This window comes from Chlorocebus sabaeus, chromosome 19 (assembly GCF_047675955.1).
Source record: "Chlorocebus sabaeus isolate Y175 chromosome 19, mChlSab1.0.hap1, whole genome shotgun sequence".
NCBI lineage: Eukaryota > Metazoa > Chordata > Mammalia > Primates > Cercopithecidae > Chlorocebus > Chlorocebus sabaeus.
The window spans coordinates 4,153,073-4,172,103 of record NC_132922.1 but is presented as its reverse complement, the minus strand read 5'-3'; the positions used below and the strand labels follow the sequence as shown (position 1 = coordinate 4,172,103).

The 19,031-nt window shown below is 61.1% G+C and overlaps 1 protein-coding gene across 3 annotated transcripts in view; it reads left to right on the top strand.

Annotated features, from left to right (window-relative positions):
• Positions 1 to 19,031, top strand: part of GRAMD4 (GRAM domain containing 4) — a 101,317-nt gene that overhangs the window by 68,054 nt on the left and 14,232 nt on the right. For all 3 annotated transcript variants that reach the window (XM_038007304.2, XM_073006582.1, XM_073006583.1), the window contains 6 exons: positions 10,627 to 10,747; positions 13,720 to 13,781; positions 15,364 to 15,496; positions 16,165 to 16,190; positions 16,352 to 16,443; positions 17,918 to 18,009. In XM_038007304.2, coding sequence (XP_037863232.1) covers positions 10,627 to 10,747; positions 13,720 to 13,781; positions 15,364 to 15,496; positions 16,165 to 16,190; positions 16,352 to 16,443; positions 17,918 to 18,009 — 526 coding nt within the window. The remainder of the gene's footprint in view (positions 1 to 10,626; positions 10,748 to 13,719; positions 13,782 to 15,363; positions 15,497 to 16,164; positions 16,191 to 16,351; positions 16,444 to 17,917; positions 18,010 to 19,031) is intronic.

Here is a 19,031-nt window from a genome sequence, read left to right as displayed (position 1 = left end):
ATGCATCAATGAGAAGGCAAACAAATGGCTAGATTAGGTAATGGGTGGGTAAATGATGGATGAATGGATGGATGGGTGAATGAGCAGACAGGTGAGTAGATGGATGCAGGGATGGATGGATGGATAGGTAGATAAATTAGCTAATACGCTGTTTCCTCCACTAGACATGCCCTTTTGCACATACTTTAAGGCCTCACTGGCCACCTCCCAGAGCTCCGGATGTACCTCCTTCCTCCCATTCTGTCTGGTGTTTGGTCCCAGGCACGGTTTTATCTGTGCCACCTTTGCTTCCTAGTGCCTTGGGGCCTAGAGTCACCAGCTGGAAGTGGAGTTGGGGAGTGTCCCTGATTGCCTCTAGCCCACACTCAGCAGGGAGCAGGTGCTTGGCAGAGAGCCTGTTGCTGTGGGAAGGGACTGGGGGCCCGGAGGGCTTGGCTGCTGGGTGCCAAGTGCTTGGTTGGAAAGAGAGGTTGCGGGGGCGAGGGACGGCACGTGCTGTCAAGCACACGCCTCTCCTGGCTCCGTGCCGGGCCGGAGCCCCAGAGTCCAGCCCACGGGCTGTCAGATGCCACGTGCCTCTCACAGGGAGAGGTAGGCATCGGTTTCTGAAAACCAGCTGCTCCGGGTGAAAACCCTGGCTGGGATCCTAGTCCTCCTTATTTGGCATGGTAAAAATGTCAGTACATTATTTGTCCACCTTAGATCCTGCACTGGTGTCCTGAAATGGACCTAAAACGGCGGTCGGCCAGCTATGCGCGCAGCAGCCTACGACATTAGGGTGTGATGTGCTTGGAAGGTTGCTTCTTCCTAGTTACCGACCGAGACGGTGTTGACAGTTGATTGTTCAGTAAACATTACTACCGCACATAGCGGTAAATGACACCGCAATAAATAAACGTTAGGGAGAAAATGCAGGCAAAACTTGACCATAAAAGCAAGGCATTTCTTGGAATTCTTTGTCTTCCCCGAGCAGGTAGGGCCACAGGAGGAAGGGATTAAAGCGGCTGCCTCTGTGTGGCGACTGTAGCTGGCGCTGTACTCTGGGCTCTGCAGTGTAACTTGCAGCTGGGTAATTCCATAGAGGGAATGCCTGTCTTCTAGAAAGGTCCTGTGGTGATAGCGGGAGGGCTGAATTGGGCTGGGAGAGTTCAGGTGAGAGTCCAGGGGAGGTGGCCAGGTGGGGCCTCTGGGGGTGCGGGCCTCTGGGGGTGCAGGCCTCTGCCTGGTCAGGAGCAACTTTTTGGGTGGATTCTGAGTTCGCGCCCCTGGTCTGGTGGGAAGGAGTTTTATTTAAAGATTATCACTTGATTTTTATTTTTGGGTGAGGCAGGGCCTGTTGAATCAGTCGTGTGCCAAGAGGACTCCTGCCTGAGAGATCTACTTTTGCAGGTTTAAAAATAACCGCAGAGCTGCTTTCCTTCCTCCCAGTAACTTCCCTGTGGGCTGGGCGTCGAGGCTGGGTGGAGGCCGGGCCTCGGCCTCACCGTCTGGGCCTGCGTAGGCCTGAGCTGGCGTATCTCCTTTGCCTCCCCTCAAATCAGGGTGGCTGTTCACTCATCAGAGAACGTTCTGGGGGCTGCCCCGGAGTGACCGGTGAGGTGGTCATCCCTGCCCTTCTCCTTCCAGACGCTGGGGAGGTGTGAAGGCTGGAGTGGGTGGGTGCACAACCAGCCTGGCTGTCTTGGGGCTTCCTTTAGCCTCTGTGGGGTGATTTGTATGTGCGATGTGTCGCCACGCCAGGCTCTTGTCCTGTCCTGGGGGCTCCTGGTCTGTGGCTGATCTGCTTCATTCCTTGGAGAGTGGTGGCTGGTGCTATCTGGAGTGGGTGGGGCTGCCTGCAGGACCAGAGCCACTCTTCCTCGTGAGCATCCCTAAACCTTGCTCTAGAGCTTGACCCCCGACTGCAAGACGCCTGTGGGTCTGAGGGGGTCCCTCTGGGCACACAGAGTGTCCCCTGGGCCTCCTTCCATCTTCCCCTCCACCCTGACATATTTTGCTGCCCCATGGCTCTTGTGATAGGTCGGAGTGGGGGCAGACCCTGGCCCATTGGGTAGCCATGCTGGTTTCCCCATGGCCATGCACCTGGGCTGCCTCGCTTTCTTTCCTGACAGTGAGACGGCTGACGTGCCTTCCTGGGCACTGGGGGAGCAGACCCCTGGATGAGAACTCAGGAGGCAGGCACAGATTTCTCGTTTCAGGTGCTCCCTTGGCACTTAGGTTCTCGGGGTTCGACTTACTCCTTGGCCAGGCATTTTGGGCCCCTGGCCTCCCACTGGGTTCCTTGCCGTTCGGTGGCTGCTGTGACCAGGTCTGCTGTGCACTCAGCCCATTTCGGCCGGCACTCGACCCTGGAAGAGGCACAGCTCACTGGGCTGGAAACAGTGCAACGGGATCTGCACAAGCCGTGGCCTCTGATGTGGTGGCTCCTCCACGGTGGCCATGACTTTCTGGTCTGATGTCGTGGGCCACGGCTCCCACCCCTGGGTCTCCACCTGGGACTTGGCCCTGGCAGGTGTGATATCACGCGCATCCTGGTGCACCCAGGCAGCCTCCCATCCCTGTGCGGTGTGTGTGGCTGCCGCCTGGATGCTCACACACGTCTTGCACATGTCTGTGCCCGAGACAGGTGCAGGGAGTCTCGGGAGAGAAGGTGCCCGGTGCTGCCATTAGGATGTGCTGTGGCAGGTCATGCATTTCTGGGCCGCGTGGGTGACTCTGGAACATCCCCTCCATCTGTGCTGTTCACTGTGGAGCTTTAGAGAGGCTCAGTGTACAGTTTTCTGGTGGGGCCGCCTCAGTGGCGGTGCCAGGGAATCCTGCTTCAGGTGCCTTTGGGGGCACAGCTGGAAGTGGGGAGGAGAGAGACAGAGCTGGGGCCACCGGGGACCCCATACTCCTGGAGGGCTCCTGGACCCACCAAAGGAGGGCTTCCAGTGGTTTTAAGACTCAAGGACTGCCAGGGGCAGGAAAGTCCACGCCGGGCCGGGTGGAAGGATGAGGACTCGCCCAGCCTGCCTAGGCACTTGGTTCCTTTGCCCGACATGATCATCTCAAGGGAGAGGATGGTTGGCACAATCATGGCCCCACAGAGTGGCCATGTCCCCCCGCCTGTGAATGTGGCCTCCCCTGGCAGAAGGGACTTTGTAGATGTGGATGAGTCTCAGGCCTTTGGTGGAGATAGTTCTGGACTGTTGAGTCTCAGGCCTTTGGTGGAGATGGTTCTGGACTGTTGAGTCTCAGGCCTTTGGTGGAGATGGTTCTGGACTGTTGAGTCTCAGGCCTTTGGTGGAGATGGTTCTGGACTGTTGAGTCTCAGGCCTTTGGCGGAGATGGTTCTGGACTGTTGAGTCTCAGGCCTTTGGTGGAGATAGTTCTGGACTGTTGAGTCTCAGGCCTTTGGTGGAGATGGTTCTGGACTGTTGAGTCTCAGGCCTTTGGCGGAGATGGTTCTGGATTATTGAGTCTCAGGCCTTTGGTGGAGATGGTTCTGGACTGTTGAGTCTCAGGCCTTTGGTGGAGATGGTTCTGGACTGTTGAGTCTCAGGCCTTTGGCGGAGATGGTTCTGGATTATTGAGTCTCAGGCCTTTGGTGGAGATGGTTCTGGACTATTGAGTCTCAGGCCTTTGGTGGAGATGGTTCTGGACTGTTGAGTCTCAGGCCTTTGGTGGAGATGGTTCTGGACTGTTGAGTCTCAGGCCTTTGGTGGAGATAGTTCTGGACTGTTGAGTCTCAGGCCTTTGGTGGAGATGGTTCTGGACTATTGAGTCTCAGGCCTTTGGTGGAGATGGTTCTGGATTATCTGGGGGCACACAGTCACCACAGAGGTTCTGAGAAGGAGGCGGCAGGAAGGTCAGGGGAGGCTGTGTGAGGGTGAGGTCAGAGGTCACAGTGATGTCATTGCTCCCTGGGGGCCCCCAGCCAAGGAGCACCGGGGCTTCGGGAAGCTAGAAGGGCAGGAAATGGGTCTCCCCCTACCAGGAGCCTCCAGAAGGAACAGCCCTGCCCACGTCGTGACCTCAGCCCAGGGAGACCCAGGTTGGACTTCTGACTCCAGAACTGTAAGAGAATACGTTTGTGTTGTTTTAAGCCGCTGTGTTGGTGGCGAGCCATGGGAAACAAATACAAGAGTCACCAAGGGGCCCCGTGGCCTGCCCTGTGTGTGGCCTCGCTCCCACCCCCACCCTGCAGGACACCTCGGCCCTGACCTGCAGGGCAGGGAGGCCCGTGGGTGGGGCAGCCCGGCGTCCTCGGTATTTGTGAGCTGCTTGAGGAGGCCGACTCCGGAGGCTGAGGGAGCCCAGAGCCTTGGCAGCAGCCACAGGTTTTCGGGGCCTGGATGGGGGCCGGGGCTGGACGAGAGGAGTCCGCCATGTGAATACCAGCTCAGTCGTTTGCTCTGGGCAGGAAATTGGCCCTCCTGTTTCTTTTCTTACTCGAGGAAGAGAAAGAAAAATTGATGATGGGGGATTTGCATCGCTTTTGTCCTGTGGAAAGATACAGCTGTGCTCGGCACACTGCAGTTGACCTGAATGTGTCGCTGCTGGGCGGGAGGCAGGCCTGTGAGATGGAGTCGTGGGGCGTGTGATCATCATTTCAGTCTCTGGAGACACAGCAGCTTGGCCTTGCAGGGAACCGTGTGCTCGGAGATGGGAAAGACTCATGGGAGATCAACGGTCAGACGCTCCGGCCGGTTTTGTTTACTTAGCTGTCTTTGGACTGTCAGGAATGACACTGGGCAAAGGTGGGAAGCCTCGTGGCTCTTCTGGAAGCTGGGACAGGCTGATTCGCCACACTGTCCGAGGAGCCCTGTCTGCAAGGCTGAGGGGACCGTGCTGCTGGCCGACCTGGGAGCCAGGCGTCCTCTGGGCTCTGAGCAGCGTGGATGGCAGGGCTCTGGCATTCACATTTGTTTGTGCCCTTCAGAGAGCCTGACCCCAGGAGGTCCAGGGTGGAAAGAGGGGCGGCTGCCTGAGGCCCCTTTGACCTCTGAACCCAGGCTTGTGAGTGTGCCTTTTCACACAGGCAGGCACGACGCTGCATCCCAGGCTCCAGGAGGGACCCGTGTCTGCATCCGTCCACATCCATCCCTGGGCTGGGACTGGCTACCTTGGCCCAGGCTTTGGCCAGTGCTCTGCTGCGTGGTGGAACCTGGCTGGCTGCTACCCTTTCACGGCTTAGTGATTCCCAAAAGGGGTGTAGAGGGGAGCCCCATTTAGGAAAATGTGGTTTCCTGTTACCCGTGCAGGGAGGGGCCGAAGTGCCTCTCTGACCTGTGGGTGGAGAGGCCTATGGGCTGCCTTGACCTTGACAGGGCCAAGACCAGAGGAGGCGACGTGTGGGTGCTGGGAGTTAACCCGGGAAAGTACCCGAGCCTTCCCGCCTTGGCCTGCTCCACCCAAGAGCCCTGCTGGGAGCAAGACTGCCCCGTGTGACTTGTCTCACCTCTGTGTTCCCACGCGGTGAGAGTCACTGCCACAACATGAAGAGAGACATGAGATGAAAACGCCCCGTGGCTGTCTCTGAACCCTCCGCAGCTGGCTCCGAATTCGGGACTGAGCCAGGTGGACGCTCCTTTTGGGGAGAAACACCGGCTGATGGAGCACTCGGTTCTTTCCTTTGCTCATCCAGTGAGACTTGATTAAGCCCCTTCTGTATGCTCGCACATCAAAAGAGGGGCCAAGAGGCTGAGAATTGGGTCCCTTGGAGGTGGCTGGGAGGTGGGGTGGGAGGGCAGCATCCATCTCAGGTGGGCTGAGATGCCCAGGTTCTCCTGGCTGTCGGTGGGCATGTGACCCTCTCGGAGGAAGGGTCCCCCGGCTCCTCTTGCCTTGGGGCATGGACCCGCCCACCAAGGGCTCCAGGGCCAGGCTGGGCCCACGCCATGGGTTCACCCGCTCCATGCTGCTCTTGGGGACCCACCAAGACACCCTCTCAGGGCAAGGTGGTGTCCCCTCTGGTCATGATGGTGTCCTGGCGCTGTGGCAGAGTCCGGCATGTAACAATTACCTGAGTATTTCTGACGAAAGCGTGCAAGAGCTGGCCCTCAAGTGGTGTCAGGAGGGCGGAGGGCTGGCAAGCCCCTTGCAAGGTTGGCAAGGGGCTGGGTGGAGGTCCCTGCAGGGGGTGGGGTTTGTGGACTCATCACCGTGTTAGGGCTGTGACCCCAAATAGCCAAGTCCCCGGCTGCCTCCACTCCGTGCACGGCCTGCTGGTCAGCGCATCTGCCCTCCTGGCTAGATGCGCTATGTGAGAACCGGCCAAGATCCCCTCCCAGCCACTCTCCCTTCCCCACATCTTGCTGGCTTCTCCCTGGGCTAGGCTGGGTCTTGGGGCTGGAACAGAGGGTGACACTGCGGTAGTCCCTTCTCCAGAATCTGTGGAGTGTGTTGGGCACAAGTCAGGGAGGCCTACAAGTAATGGAGGCCTGGAAACGTCACACGTTACCAGGAGGTTGTGTGTCGTCTCTGGGAAGCCCCTCCCAGCACCCGGAGTGGGACTCATGTTGTCCCCAAGAGGCAAGAGCAGGACCCGTGAGGGAAAATGACAGAAGGCTGCACTAGATGGGGGGGCTATTGGGGAATTCACTTGGGGAAGTGGTATTGGGGTCAGGACTGAGGCTGAGGGACACCTTACCCCAGAGGGCGGAAGAGAAGCTTCCTCGGGACCAGGGCCAGCACATGCAAAGGTCCTGGGGCAGGCCCTACCCTGGGCAAATCTGAGTATTTTCTGGACATTGGGGGACCTAAAAGCAAGTCTCTGTGGCTTGAGCCCAAAAAAGCAAAGATGAGGAGGGTGCGGAGGCTGGGGGGGTGCGGAGGCTGGGGGGGGTGCGGAGGCTGGGGGGGTGTGGAGGCTGGGGGGGTGCGGAGGCTGGGGGGGTGCGGAGGCTGGGGGGGTGTGGAGGCGGGGGGGTGTGGAGGCTGGGGGGTTGCGGAGGGCGCTGAAGCTGGGAGGCGGGGGTGGGGGCTTCGGGAGGGTGTGGAGGGCACTGAGGCTGGGAGTGGGGGGATGGGGGCCTCGGGAGGGTGTGGAGGGCGCTGAGGCTGGGAGAGGTCTGGGCTTCGGGAGGGTGTGGAGGGCGCTGAGGCTGGGGGAGGTCTGGGTTTCGGGAGGGTGTGGAGGGCGCTGAGGCTGGGGGAGGTCTGGGTTTCGGGAGGGTGTGGAGGGCGCTGAGGCTGGGAGGGGGGGTGGGGGCCTCGGGAGGGTGTAGAGGGCGCTGAGGCTGGGGGAGGTCTGGGTTTCGGGAGGGTGTGGAGGGCGCTGAGGCTGGGAGGGGGGTGGGCCTCGGGAGGGTGTGGAGGGCGCTGAGGCTGGGGGAGGTCTGGGTTTCGGGAGGGTGTGGAGGGCGCTGAGGCTGGGAGTGGGGGGGGTGGGGGCCTCGGGAGGGTGTGGAGGGCGCTGAGGCTGGGGGAGGTCTGGGTTTCGGGAGGGTGTGGAGGGTGCTGAGGCTGGGAGGGGGGTGGGCCTCGGGAGGGTGTGGAGGGCGCTGAGGCTGGGGGAGGTCTGGGTTTCGGGAGGGTGTGGAGGGCGCTGAGGCTGGGAGTGGGGGGGGTGGGGGCCTCGGGAGGGTGTGGAGGGCGCTGAGGCTGGGGGAGGTCTGGGTTTCGGGAGGGTGTGGAGGGCGCTGAGGCTGGGAGGGGGGTGGGCCTTGGGAGGGTGTGGAGGGCGCTGAGGCTGGGAGTCGGGGGGGTGGGGGCCTCGGGAGGGTGTGGAGGGCGCTGAGGCTGGGAGTGGGGGGGTGGGGGCCTCGGGAGGGTGTGGAGGGCGCTGAGGCTGGGAGGGGGGATGGGGGCCTCGGGAGGGAGCTTCAGGCTGGGAAGTTGGATTCATTGCCAGCCCAGTGAGGAGTTCTAAGCGGGAAAGCAACACGTTCTGGCTTGTGCTTTAAAAGCAGCCTTGGACCTCAGCTTGGAGCCGGACAGGAGGATGTTCGAGGAGCTGGGAGGCCGGTTAAGAACATGGGGCTGGGGCTGGGGCAGCTGAGAGACCAGCAGAGCGGATGGATCTGGGATCTTGGAAGAAAGAACCCCAGACGTGTGGGGGTGAAGGGTTCCCGCCCGAGTGTGGCTGGCACTGCTCCCCTCTGCTGTGAAGGAGCTAGCCAGCCGCCCAGGGAGGGCTTGGGTACAGCTCCCTCAGCCCTGGAGAGGTGCCCCTCACAGCCCCGGGTCGGCCCTGCTGCTCCTGCCGTCTCCTTCCTGCTGCTCTGAACTGGACCCCCAGGCCGGGCTGGACCCTGCCCCTGATTGTGACCCAGAAGCCTCCCAAGGCCCTGGGCAGAGGCCACCTGCTTCCGTTCTGACTCTGCCTTTGCTCAGCCCCCGGATTGGACACTTGGTACCTCGAAGCCTATCCCAAGCTGTGGGGAGGCATGGCTTCAGCTAACGCTCTGCCAGGTGGTGGAACCTGGCCATGTCAGCGGGTTGGGGACCTCGGTCCGCGGAGAAAAGTAGCCGTGCCAGGGCCAGACGCTTCTACCCGGAACGGAGGCAGGGCGGGGAGGGTGAGCTCTGGAGCGAACCAGCCTGATGAGACCAGGCAGCCCGCAGGGACAGGCCCAGTGCCCCCCACCCCACCCTCCACGGGGAGGGTCTTGTCCAGGCCAGCTCAGCTACCCTGGTGGGGAACTCTTGGGAGTCCAGGATGCTGAAGGACACTGAAACCATGCTTGGAGAAGAGCCTAGCCCAGAAGGCAGGGGAGCGAGGCAGAGCTCCAGACACCCACAGTGAACAAATGGATCCTGGACCTTGGCAAATCCGAATACTGTCTCACTGGTTAGTAACAGCGTCCACCGAGCCGCCAGCATCCCCAGTGGGGGTGGAGCTGGTGAGATGCTGGCGCCTGTCTCTTTCCTCTTGGGTACCATGAGCCTGTGGCTGCCAGGCAGGAAGGTGTGCTGACCTTTGGCTTCTGGGTTTACTGACCCCAGTCCACCTGCGACTGCTCCCTGCCTGGGCACTGCCCCCTGCTGTTTCTGCACGGCCACTCCTGGACGTTGGCCTGGGACTGGGGCCTGAGGCTGTCTTACTGCCCTTGGCCTCAATGTTAGAGTCTTAGGTATGGCCCTGTGGCCCCAAGTCATGTGGTGAGGTATCCAGGACAGGAAAGGAAGCTACTGGGGTCACTCTGAACATCTCCCCACCCTACCCAGAAAGAAGCTTCCAGGCTTGGAAACCTGCCTTCAGCCCTTGACTGCTGGCCAGACCCCCAAGGGTTCCTGCCTCACACTGGTGGGGTCTGGCTGCTGGCCCTGCCCACGAACCTGGGTGAATTCACTGGCCACATTCCTTTGTCTCCGGAATATCTTGTGGGACTCCAGCAAACGCTCTTCTCCTGCTGCCGCTGGCATTTTGTAAGGTCTCAGCGTGTCCACCCCATGGTTGGTGTGGTCTGTGCAGTTGAAGTCAAGGCTGACCAATCTGGACCCTCAGCCACCATCGGCCACAGCCAGGGCAGCCTCCTGGGTAGAGACAGCACTTAGGTGATGCTCAGCTGGGTTCTGCAAGCCACTGCTGCCCCGCCAACCAGCGTTGTTCCACCTGGACTTACCCGTGACCTTGCCTGAGCCTGTCGAGGAGACAGGGTTGGGCTGGGCAGGAGACACCACACAGAGGAGGGTGGGTGGGCTGGGGAGGGGAACATCTGGGCAGGGTCCAGTCAGTGGCCCAGGCCTCTGGGAAGGACCAAGGACCTGGGGGTGTCTGCAGGCGCCGGCTCTCTGCTCTCATCGGTCTGTTGCTCTTGTCCTTCATGCGTGGAGCCTGTGCCAGACCCTGGGAGGGCAGTGGGGGAGAAGCGAGGGCCTCAGACTTGCCCTTAGGTGACCCAGCACTGTTGGTTTGAGGAGGAGGAGGCAGGGATGGGGCAGAGGAAGTGGGAGAGAGGCTGAGTCCCCTGTCCCCTATCTTCAGTTGGAAGTGTCCTGACTCCCAGAGGCTGCCTGCCCTCTCTGGCTCCTGGCCCTTCCATCCTCAGTCTTCCAGTCTCTGACCCCACCTCCTCCCTCTGCCTGGACACTCTTTCCCAGAGTCTGTGGCCTCACTATGTTCCCTCCAGGTCTTGACTCAGATCTCACGTTCTCCCAAGGCTTTCCCAGAGCAACCCTGTGTCCAGCCTGCCCCGTGCTCTTCTGAGGCCCCCTGGCCAGCTTGAGCTGTGGGCTGTCCCTGCTGGCCCAGGGCCTTTGCTCTGCCACCGATGCGTCCCAGAACCTCGCCCAGCGCGTGGAGGTGCTGGGTGGGTGTGGTGGGCTGGCCGGGTGCGGTCAGTGTCCTCTCCGCAGGTGTTCTCAGCGTGGCGGTGCTCGGCGAAGTGACTTTTGTGTTCTGTGTTGCACTGTTAGGAACATAGTGAAGAAATTCACACCCTTGCTTCATTCTGGCCCTAGCATGTAAGAGGAGCCCCCTTAATAGCTCCTGCCCAGGAGGAAGGACTGGATGTGGACCAGTGTGTGTCCCGCTGTGTGAGCGCCCTGTACCCTGGAGGAAGGTCAGGTGCTCAGGTCTGCTTACGGAGCAGAGACCCTTCTGCTGTTTCTGAGTCAGGCACCCCTGCCCCAGCATCCCAGAGTCAGAGGGCCACGTGGACATGAGGGATGGTCAACTGGCCATTCTCTCCCCCATAGAGGAGGAGCTCCGGAAGCTGCGAGAAGAAACCAACGCGGAGATGCTGCGGCAGGAGCTGGACCGGGAGCGGCAGCGGCGGATGGAGCTGGAGCAGAAGGTGCAGGAGGTGCTGAAGGCCAGGTACCCTCCCTTCCTCGGGGCCCTGGCCTGTGTGCGGCTGCCCCAACCCCCCACCCCACCTGCCCCGCCGGCCTCTGCTGCACCCATAGCGTCTTGGCAGCAGCGTTCTTGGCCCTGGAGAGGCCTGAGGGTGAGGGTGGGCCCGGCTCCGACTGCCCGGGTGTAAGTCCTGCCTATGCCTGCATGAGCCGTGGTCCTGGGAACGTGGCATCTTCCTGTGCGTCTGGCAGTCTGGAAAAGGGGGACCTTGGTGCAGGTGTTCCTGCCAGCTCCCAGGCCTGGGGCCAGGCCGACTGAAGAGAGGCTTGGCATGGGACCTGCAGAGCCCCAGAGCCACCTCGTGGCCCTGATCGTGGCCTGCAGGTGACCCCGTTCTGTGCGTCCACCCAGTGCCCCATCCTGAGGGCCGGCCCGGCCTCTTAGGATCTTCCCAGGACCTGCCCTCCCAGCACTGCCTGTGCGTGTTCCCATCCGCCCTGTCTGCCCCAGCCGCACTGCAGCCCCTCAGGGTGCCCTGTGGCCCCTGCCCCCATCCTGGCAGGATCATGTCCTGGGTGCCAGTGCCACCCTGGCTCCTAGAGGGCATGTCTACAGCTGACGTCTTTGCTCTTGGCTGTGGTTCCCATGCGGGGCCCTGAGTGCTCACAGCCTCCTCCCTCACCCTGCTCTGTGCCTCACAGTGCTGCCAGCAGGAAACAGGTCATTCAGGACCCCAGCGGAAGTTACAAAGCCAATGCCCTCCTGTCTCACTAACACCACGAGGCTCTGTGTCCTTCTGCACAAGTTCAAACTGGTGCCTGGTGGATGAGGCCAGGGAGCTCAGGCCTCACCTCTGGCTCCCAGGCCTCCCGATCAGCCTCCACTCCAGCAGCCTCCTGCTTCGGCCTCTCAGCCTCCACTCCCTCAGCCTCCCCACTCAGGTGCTACCCAGCCTCCACTTTCAGCCTCCCTCCAGCCTCCACTCAACCTCCCCCTTAGCCTTCCCACTCAGCCTCCCCCTGGGTCTCCCATCTCAGCCTCCCCCACAGTCCCCTCCTCCAGCCTCCCACCACCACTGGCCACACCTTTGTTCATGGCCCCCATGACCCACATGGATGGCTCTCACCGGTTAGGGATGCACACGGCGTCTCCGGGACACCCCAGCTGAGCACAGACTGCCTGCTCCGGGCGCTCCAGGGGCCGTGTGTTGTTGTCAGGGCTCCACGTGTCGCTGCTTAGCTGGCCCTGAGGAAGTGGCTCCCTTCAGCACCCTCAGGTTTAGTGTGTGGGAAGACGGGGGGTCCGCTGGGCTGGCTCCCACTTCTTCCTTGCCCGCCTCCTGCAGGTCAGCATGACCTTGTGGAGTGCCCTGGGGGGCTCACGTGGGGGCATCCAGCTAGTGTGGGGGAGGGAGAGGCCTCACTTTCCTATTCCACCTTGGCAGAACCTCCCAGACCAGAAATGGGTGCATGGGCCTCAGCAGGCGCTTTACCTGATGCTGAACCTGCTGTGAAAATCCACAGAAGCTCAAAGCTTAAATTACATTTAATTATGTAGAGGTGCGACAGAGACCTGACCTGCCACGCTGAGAGATCCCAGGGACAGGTGCGGTCCCTAGGCATTTGGCCGCAGTGCCATCCCCCCAATGGGATGCTGCTTCTCCCAGGTGGCTAAGGTGGCCTGAGGCTGTCCCTGCGGCCCTGCTCCCTGTCTGTTTCCCGTCCTCTCACCCCCGCCAACCCCACTCCGGGATCTGGTCCTCATCTTTTACCGAAGCCCCTTGGTGGCCAGTGTGTACAGCCCGGGTCAGCTGTGAGGACGCAGGGAGCCCCATCTCACACAGTCTCTGCCTTGGGAATGGGTGGGGAGTGGGCAGTAAGGAAACGTCCAGGCTGTGACCCAGGAAGTGGAAGCTGAAGGTCCTGAGAGCATTAAGGGCCCTCCCCTGCTTTACATGGGGGTGGTGCTTAGGAACCTTCTGGAAGCCTGGAGGAGGAGGGGTGAAGGAAGAGCAGTCCCAGACAGATGACTCTTTCCTTGTCATCCTGGTACAGATCTGGGGTGGGTCTGGGTGGCTGTGGTCTGTCCAGGGTGGGTAGGTGTGTGAGGGCACACACTGCACAAACACACACACCACACCCTCTGAAGCTACAGGATTAAAGCACAGCAATTCTGTTTATACAAACCTCTATATTGGTTTTTAAGAAAATTCTCAGAAAGTCACCTTGGTTTAAGGCTACTTGTTGGTGGGCAGATGTTCTCTCCATTGTGGGTCCAAAGCCCACTGAAAACCTCGCCGTCTGCTTCCTGCCTGCAGCTTCCCTGGCTCTGCCCTGTGCTCCGCCCTCTGTTCTCTTCTCAGGGTTTTCTCCTCCCCCAGCTTCCTCCCTCCCCACTCCCACTCCCCAAGAGCCTGAGTTGGGAAGGTTAGGGGCGACCACACAGCACTTGACCCCGTTCTGTGCTGCACCTGCTCATGGGCCTTGGCTGGAGGGGCTGGTGTGGGACGGAAGCAGACCCTAGTGGCCGTCTAGTGACTCTCCCCAGACCAGGCAGGTCTCTGGAGTAGGCTGAGCTGGGAGCTGGGCACAGGCTGCTGACAGGCGGCACCCAGCCTGTTGCCTAGCGTGGTACCTGAGAAATACATGTGTGTCGATCAGTATCGTTTCATTAGCAGACAGGTTGGTGATAGGAGAGTATTCTGAGCTTAATGACGAAGAAAGAAGCAAGTGTGCTGAAATGAATAGGAAAGAGTGGTGAGAACCATTGTTTGGTTGTTTAAAAACAGAACGTGTGCCTGTTAGGAAGGCAGCTCTGCACTTGCCTGTGTACGCTCGGAACCAGCATTTGAGCGGTGGGGACTCCGGAGAGAGTCCCGCTGTCCCTGAGCCCTCCTGTGCAGTACACGGCCGCGAGAACCCTGAGGGGTGCCTGACTTGGCATGGAGTTTGGAACTAACAGACCTCTTGTCTCTTCTCCCCCTGCTTTTTAAGAACCGAGGAGCAGACGGCTCAGCAGCCCCCAAAAGGGCAGGCCCAGGCCAGCAATGGAGCAGGTACACCCTCCCTGGTGGGCAGGTGGACAGGCGGGCAGGCAGGCGGGTGCACATCACCTGCTGGTTCTGCAGGCCCAGGTTAACAATGGAGCAGGTACCCCCAGCAGGCGGGCGGGCGGCAGGTGCTGGTTCTGTGCCCAGGCACCCGCTGGCATCCGGGAATCTCCTCCTGTCAGAACTGGGTTAGTGTCTCTGAGGCGAAGTGGTGAGTCACCATAGTCATCATTGCAAATTTCTAGTCACTCAACTAAAGCGTGATTGTGTGTTCTTTGGGGAATACGCTCGTTCTCGGTTTCAGCCTTGCCCCACAGAACAGTGATGTGAGAGCCGCACTGGTCACTGCCGCTGCCCTGGTGCCTCCCCGAAGGGGACCAAGTGGGCAGTGGGGCCATGGCTGCGAGTGGGGAGTGAGGGGCCACGTGCCCTTTTTTCTCGCTGCTCGTCCTCCATCCCTGAGTGCCTGTTCTTTATCTTGCCCCACACCCTGCAGGCAGCTGGCACAGTTCCCTGTACCTGGGGGTCAGCAAACTCCAGCCCCTGCCTGGCTTCACAGATTTAAATGGTTTCATTTCATCACATGAGAACATTATGTAAACCTGAAATTTCAGTCCATAAATAAAGTCCACGGAAACACAGCTGGGCCGGTTCGCTGACGGCTGGGATGAGTGTGTCGATCTCGCCTGGACCCTCCCCTTAAAAACTCTGCCAGGCTGCAGTGGGGGTCGGAAGAAGCCGCAGGAGCCTGCCCTGGCCCCATCCTTCCTGCCCGGGTGGCCTTGGGGCGCACAGACCTCAGCCCTCTTGGCCTGTGGCTCTTGAACCTCTGCCCTGAGCCTGCAGCCTCCTGGATATGGTGACCACAGGCCCTCTGGTCCCAGGGCCCGAAACTGTGGCAAGGCAGCACCTGCTGCAGGCGGCTCCTCACTGGCCTTCTGAAGGGAGGAACTGGCCTGTACCCCTGAACCCCCGTTCCGAGGGATTCTTCCGGTTTTCCGCGATGGAGGCTGCTTTCTAGAGGTCTTAGCTTTTTGCGAACAGTGCCGGTCATCAGCACATCACCATGCGCTCAACCTGGGCTGGCTGCGCTCGCCGGGCACCCCCAGCCCAGAACACAGCCTCCTGCCCTGCCATCCATCGGCTGATGCCCAGGATAGGCAGGGCTGGGGCAGTGACCCCTCCAGCTACTTTCTGACAACCCGGAGGTAGAAAGGGGGTTTGATCAGACCACTGAGGTGGGCCGAGCAGCCTGGATGGACAGGCTGCCCTCTGATGAGAGCCCAGGGCAGGCAGAGAGCTGGGGACAGGGCATGGAAAGCAGAGAGAGCCCGCACTGAGGTCTTCATGGCCGGGGCAGCTCTGCTCTGTGCCGGTTGGTTTGCACTTGTGTCTTCAGAGGACTGAGCCCTTCAGAGTCCCTTGTACAGGGACCCTTCATTTCCCTGCCCCACCCCCGAGCATTCCTTGTGCCCCTGCCGGCCGTGCCCTTGCAGTGAGGCCCCTGCTTGCCCTGAGATCCCGGGACCAACCCCGGAACAGGCTGTGCAGCCCTGCCGTGCCCTCACCAGGCCCCTGCCCCCTGCAGAGCGCCGGAGCCAGGGGCTGTCCTCGCGCCTGCAGAAGTGGTTCTATGAGCGGTTCGGGGAGTACGTGGAGGACTTCCGGTTCCAGCCCGAGGAGAACACCGTGGAGACGGAGGAACCCCTGAGTGCCCGCAGGTAGGGGTTTGCGGAGCCTGGGGCTGCCTGTGCATTAGGGGCCCCAGTCCCTGGGCTGAGGCTTCAGCGGGTGGGCCAGCCTTTATCACCATGGGCCAAAGCTGTCCATGAGGCTGCCGAGAGCAGCTGGAGGCTCCACTGTGTCCGGTCTTCTGGAGGCCATGCCTGGCAGGGGCTCGCAAGGCCTGCTTAGGTGCAGCAGAGCTGCGTGCACCCACTCTGCTCTCAGCCGTGGCTTGTGACAGTTGTATGGGGACTCGGGGGCCTCAGCCCACTGCCCGGGGCCTTCTGTGGCTCTTGAGTCCTTTCATTAAACCTTGGCTCCCCTGCCAGGCGCTGCCATAGGCCCTGGGGATCCTGACGGAGCGAGGCCAGCAAAGGCCCTGCCCTTGAGGACTTCTGTTCTCGGGACACAGGCAGGAGACGAGGGGATGATTTTGTTGGCGAGTCGCCCCCACCTTCCTAACTTGGGGAGTGGCACTGAGGGCCATCCCGGTGCCCCCTGCTGTGCTGAGCCACCATGCAGGGCCGTTCTGTGCACTCAAGGGGCCCCAGGCTGTTGAGACGCCCTCCTTGGCCCCTGCAGAGCCAGCGGAACTGGGCAGTGGGGACTGCAGAGCCGGTGGATGCGTTAACCCTGGGCTCCCATCTCTCCCCTTCTCTCTTAGGTTAACTGAAAATATGAGACGGCTCAGTGAGTACCCGCGGCTCTGCGTGGCGCCCACGGTGCCCAGTGTGGGTGGGGCCCATGGCAGTGGGGACTCTGGGATTCTGAGCCAAACTGACTCTCCAGGGAGATGTGGTTAAGGGGTCTCTGCCCACAGTGCTGACCACTGTGGTCTGCTCTGTCCCCAGAGCGTGGTGCCAAGCCTGTCACTAACTTTGTGAAGAACCTCTCTGCCTTATCCGACTGGTACTCCGTCTACACGTCTGCCATCGCCTTCACCGTGAGTGGGTCCTCCAGTGGCCGAGCAGGGTGGGTGGGACGTGCCTGCCAGCATTCATCACGTGATCAGGCACCTTCCGGGGTGGGAGATAGCCCCCAGTGGCACTTTTTCGGGCCCCAGGGACATGCTCATTTCTCCTTCTGTAAAGTGGGTTCAGTGATGCCGGTGCCAGCCAGGGCGTGGCTTCAAGGATCAAAGACGATGGGCGTGGCCCGGGACTAGACCGCAGGGCTCGCTAGACAGGGCTGTGGTGCAGCCTCGTCCCCCAGGGTGCCCTCGGGAAAGGCCTCTTGGCACTCACCATGTGGTGCAGTGGCCACACTGCTGAGGTCCAAAGTACCTGGTGCTGGGGCCAGGGGCACCTCACAAGGGCACAGCAGCGTGAGGGTCCCAGGTCGGCCCCTGTGAGCCACAAGTCCTGAGGGATTGGAGGACGCCGGGGCCCACATTGCGGGGCCTTGGGGAAAAGGGGCCCAGCCACCCTGCCTGGAACTGCCCTGCCACGGCTGTCACCTGCCCTGCAGAGACTTGCCACCTATGTCTCAGTACTTGGTCCTCCGGGGGATGCCCCTGACCCGGGGTGGAGGCTGTAGGCAGCCCACCCGTTTGCTGGGGCCTCGAGGCCAGAGAGGAGGCCTCCACAGCCTGGCACTGTCCAGGGCTCCCGAAGGCAGCACTGCCCTGCCGAGTGGGCCCCTTGGAAGAGGTCCCCAGATGGCCTCAGCCTGGGTCAGGCTCTCCGGGAAAGTCCCTGAAGCTCGTGGCCCTGTGCCTGCCCCAGGCACTTACCGTCCACCTGGGACACGGGCACTTTGTACACTCACAGATGAAGGCTGGGTGCTGGGGCCACCGGCTCCCCCTTGGCCCTGGAAGGCCTCTTCTCCCGCCACCCATTACAAATGCTTTGCGACGGGAGGCCTTTGCTGCCTGGGGTCCCACACGCCCCTGTGCCGTGTCTGCTGTCACTAAGAGATGAGCCCAAGCTTTGGACCTGCCTTCCAGGCCTCACCTCCGTCCTCTGCCCCGTCTGCACATCTGCTCTTTGTCCCGGGCTCTGTGCTGGGCACAGATGGTGCCTGGCATGAAGGTGGCCCTGGGCGTGCACCTGGCTCACCCTCAGCAGTGCTTGGCCGCCTTGCCCAGCCAGGCTGAGTCCTGGTGATGCCCCAAGTCTGGAGCGTGGGAGCCACACCGGGGCGAGCGGGATCCCTGCGTGGAATCAGCCACCGTCTTCTGTCGCCAGGACACGCTTCTCCCTGGGTGGCTCCTCACTTCCACTGGCAGCTCTTAAACTAAGGAAGCAGCCCTTCCTCCGGCTTCCCCATCAGACGCGCCCTCGTCCCTGAGTGTCTGGAGAGCCGGGGAGGTGGCCTGGTCTCCTCACTGGGGCCGCCTGGTTGTGGGAGGTGGGAGGGATGTGCCTTGTCCTGATCCAAGCTGTCAGGAGGTCTAACGCCCCGTCTCTCCCCCGCAGGTGTACATGAATGCCGTGTGGCATGGCTGGGCCATCCCGTTGTTCTTATTTCTAGCAATTCTGAGGTTATCCCTCAATTACCTCATCGCCAGGTAGGTGAGCCGGTTTGCCGCGGCCGCTTTATCCCACTACGTGCGTGGCTGTGCTATCTCCCTGTGTCTCACACAATTGTGACCCCAGCTGGGTGTGTCATGCACTGACGTTTCAGGGGTGGCCCCCCGACAGGCTGCAGAGACCCCCAGGCAGGGCGGCTCCCTGGTTTGCTAGAGATGGTAGTGGGAAGTTCCCAAATCCCCCAGCACCTCCTTCCGTGGGCGGCCAGCAGAGCCAAAGCCACTCCTGCACCTACCTGAGCATCACAGGGGACTTCTTCGCAACCTCAGTGGGTGGGTGGGTGAAGCAAGTAGGGCTCCACACCCCAGAAGGTTCCGGCTGGCTGCCTGTTGGAGATGAGCCTGCTGGGGAGGAGCTGGACTGGGAAGGAGTGCCAGTCGCCTACAGGCAGCCCGCCCGTGTGACCGACACGTTAGCCCCGGCCTGAGTCAGGGCCCTCACATCACTCCTTATACCCCCTCTGAGCACTCCCTCCCTGTGGAGGCTGAGGGGGGCTCTGGGAAGCCCACGCCCTGGGGCAGACCCCTAGTCCTGGCACTCCTGGGTCTTTCTTAGCCTACGGTTACCCCCAGGTCTTTCTTAGCCTACGGTTACCCTTCAGCCTTGTGCCGGGGCTGAGGGAGGAACTGCGATTCCGTACTTTGACTTGGCCATTCAAAAGTTTGCACTTTTATGCAGCAGTGTTTCCAGATGGTTCTCTGTGCCTGCCCCAGTTGGCTCATTTGAAAACGTTTTTTGTAGAAATCACTTAAATACTCTGGAAGGTGTCATTGGCACCCAGCATTGGGGCGGGACCCCTTTGGCTGGTGGATCTTGAAGGGCCGCCCTTCCCGACACCTCTGGCCACTATTAAATATGTCCCCTCTGCCCAGAAGGGCCCTAAGGGAGGGGTTGGTGAGGGTGATAGGAGTTGTCTGCTCTTACAACAGGGGGTTCTGGGGGCCCTTTCCTCCCCATTAGGCAGCATAGAAGGACCTAGAAGGACAAAGAAGGGCCCCCT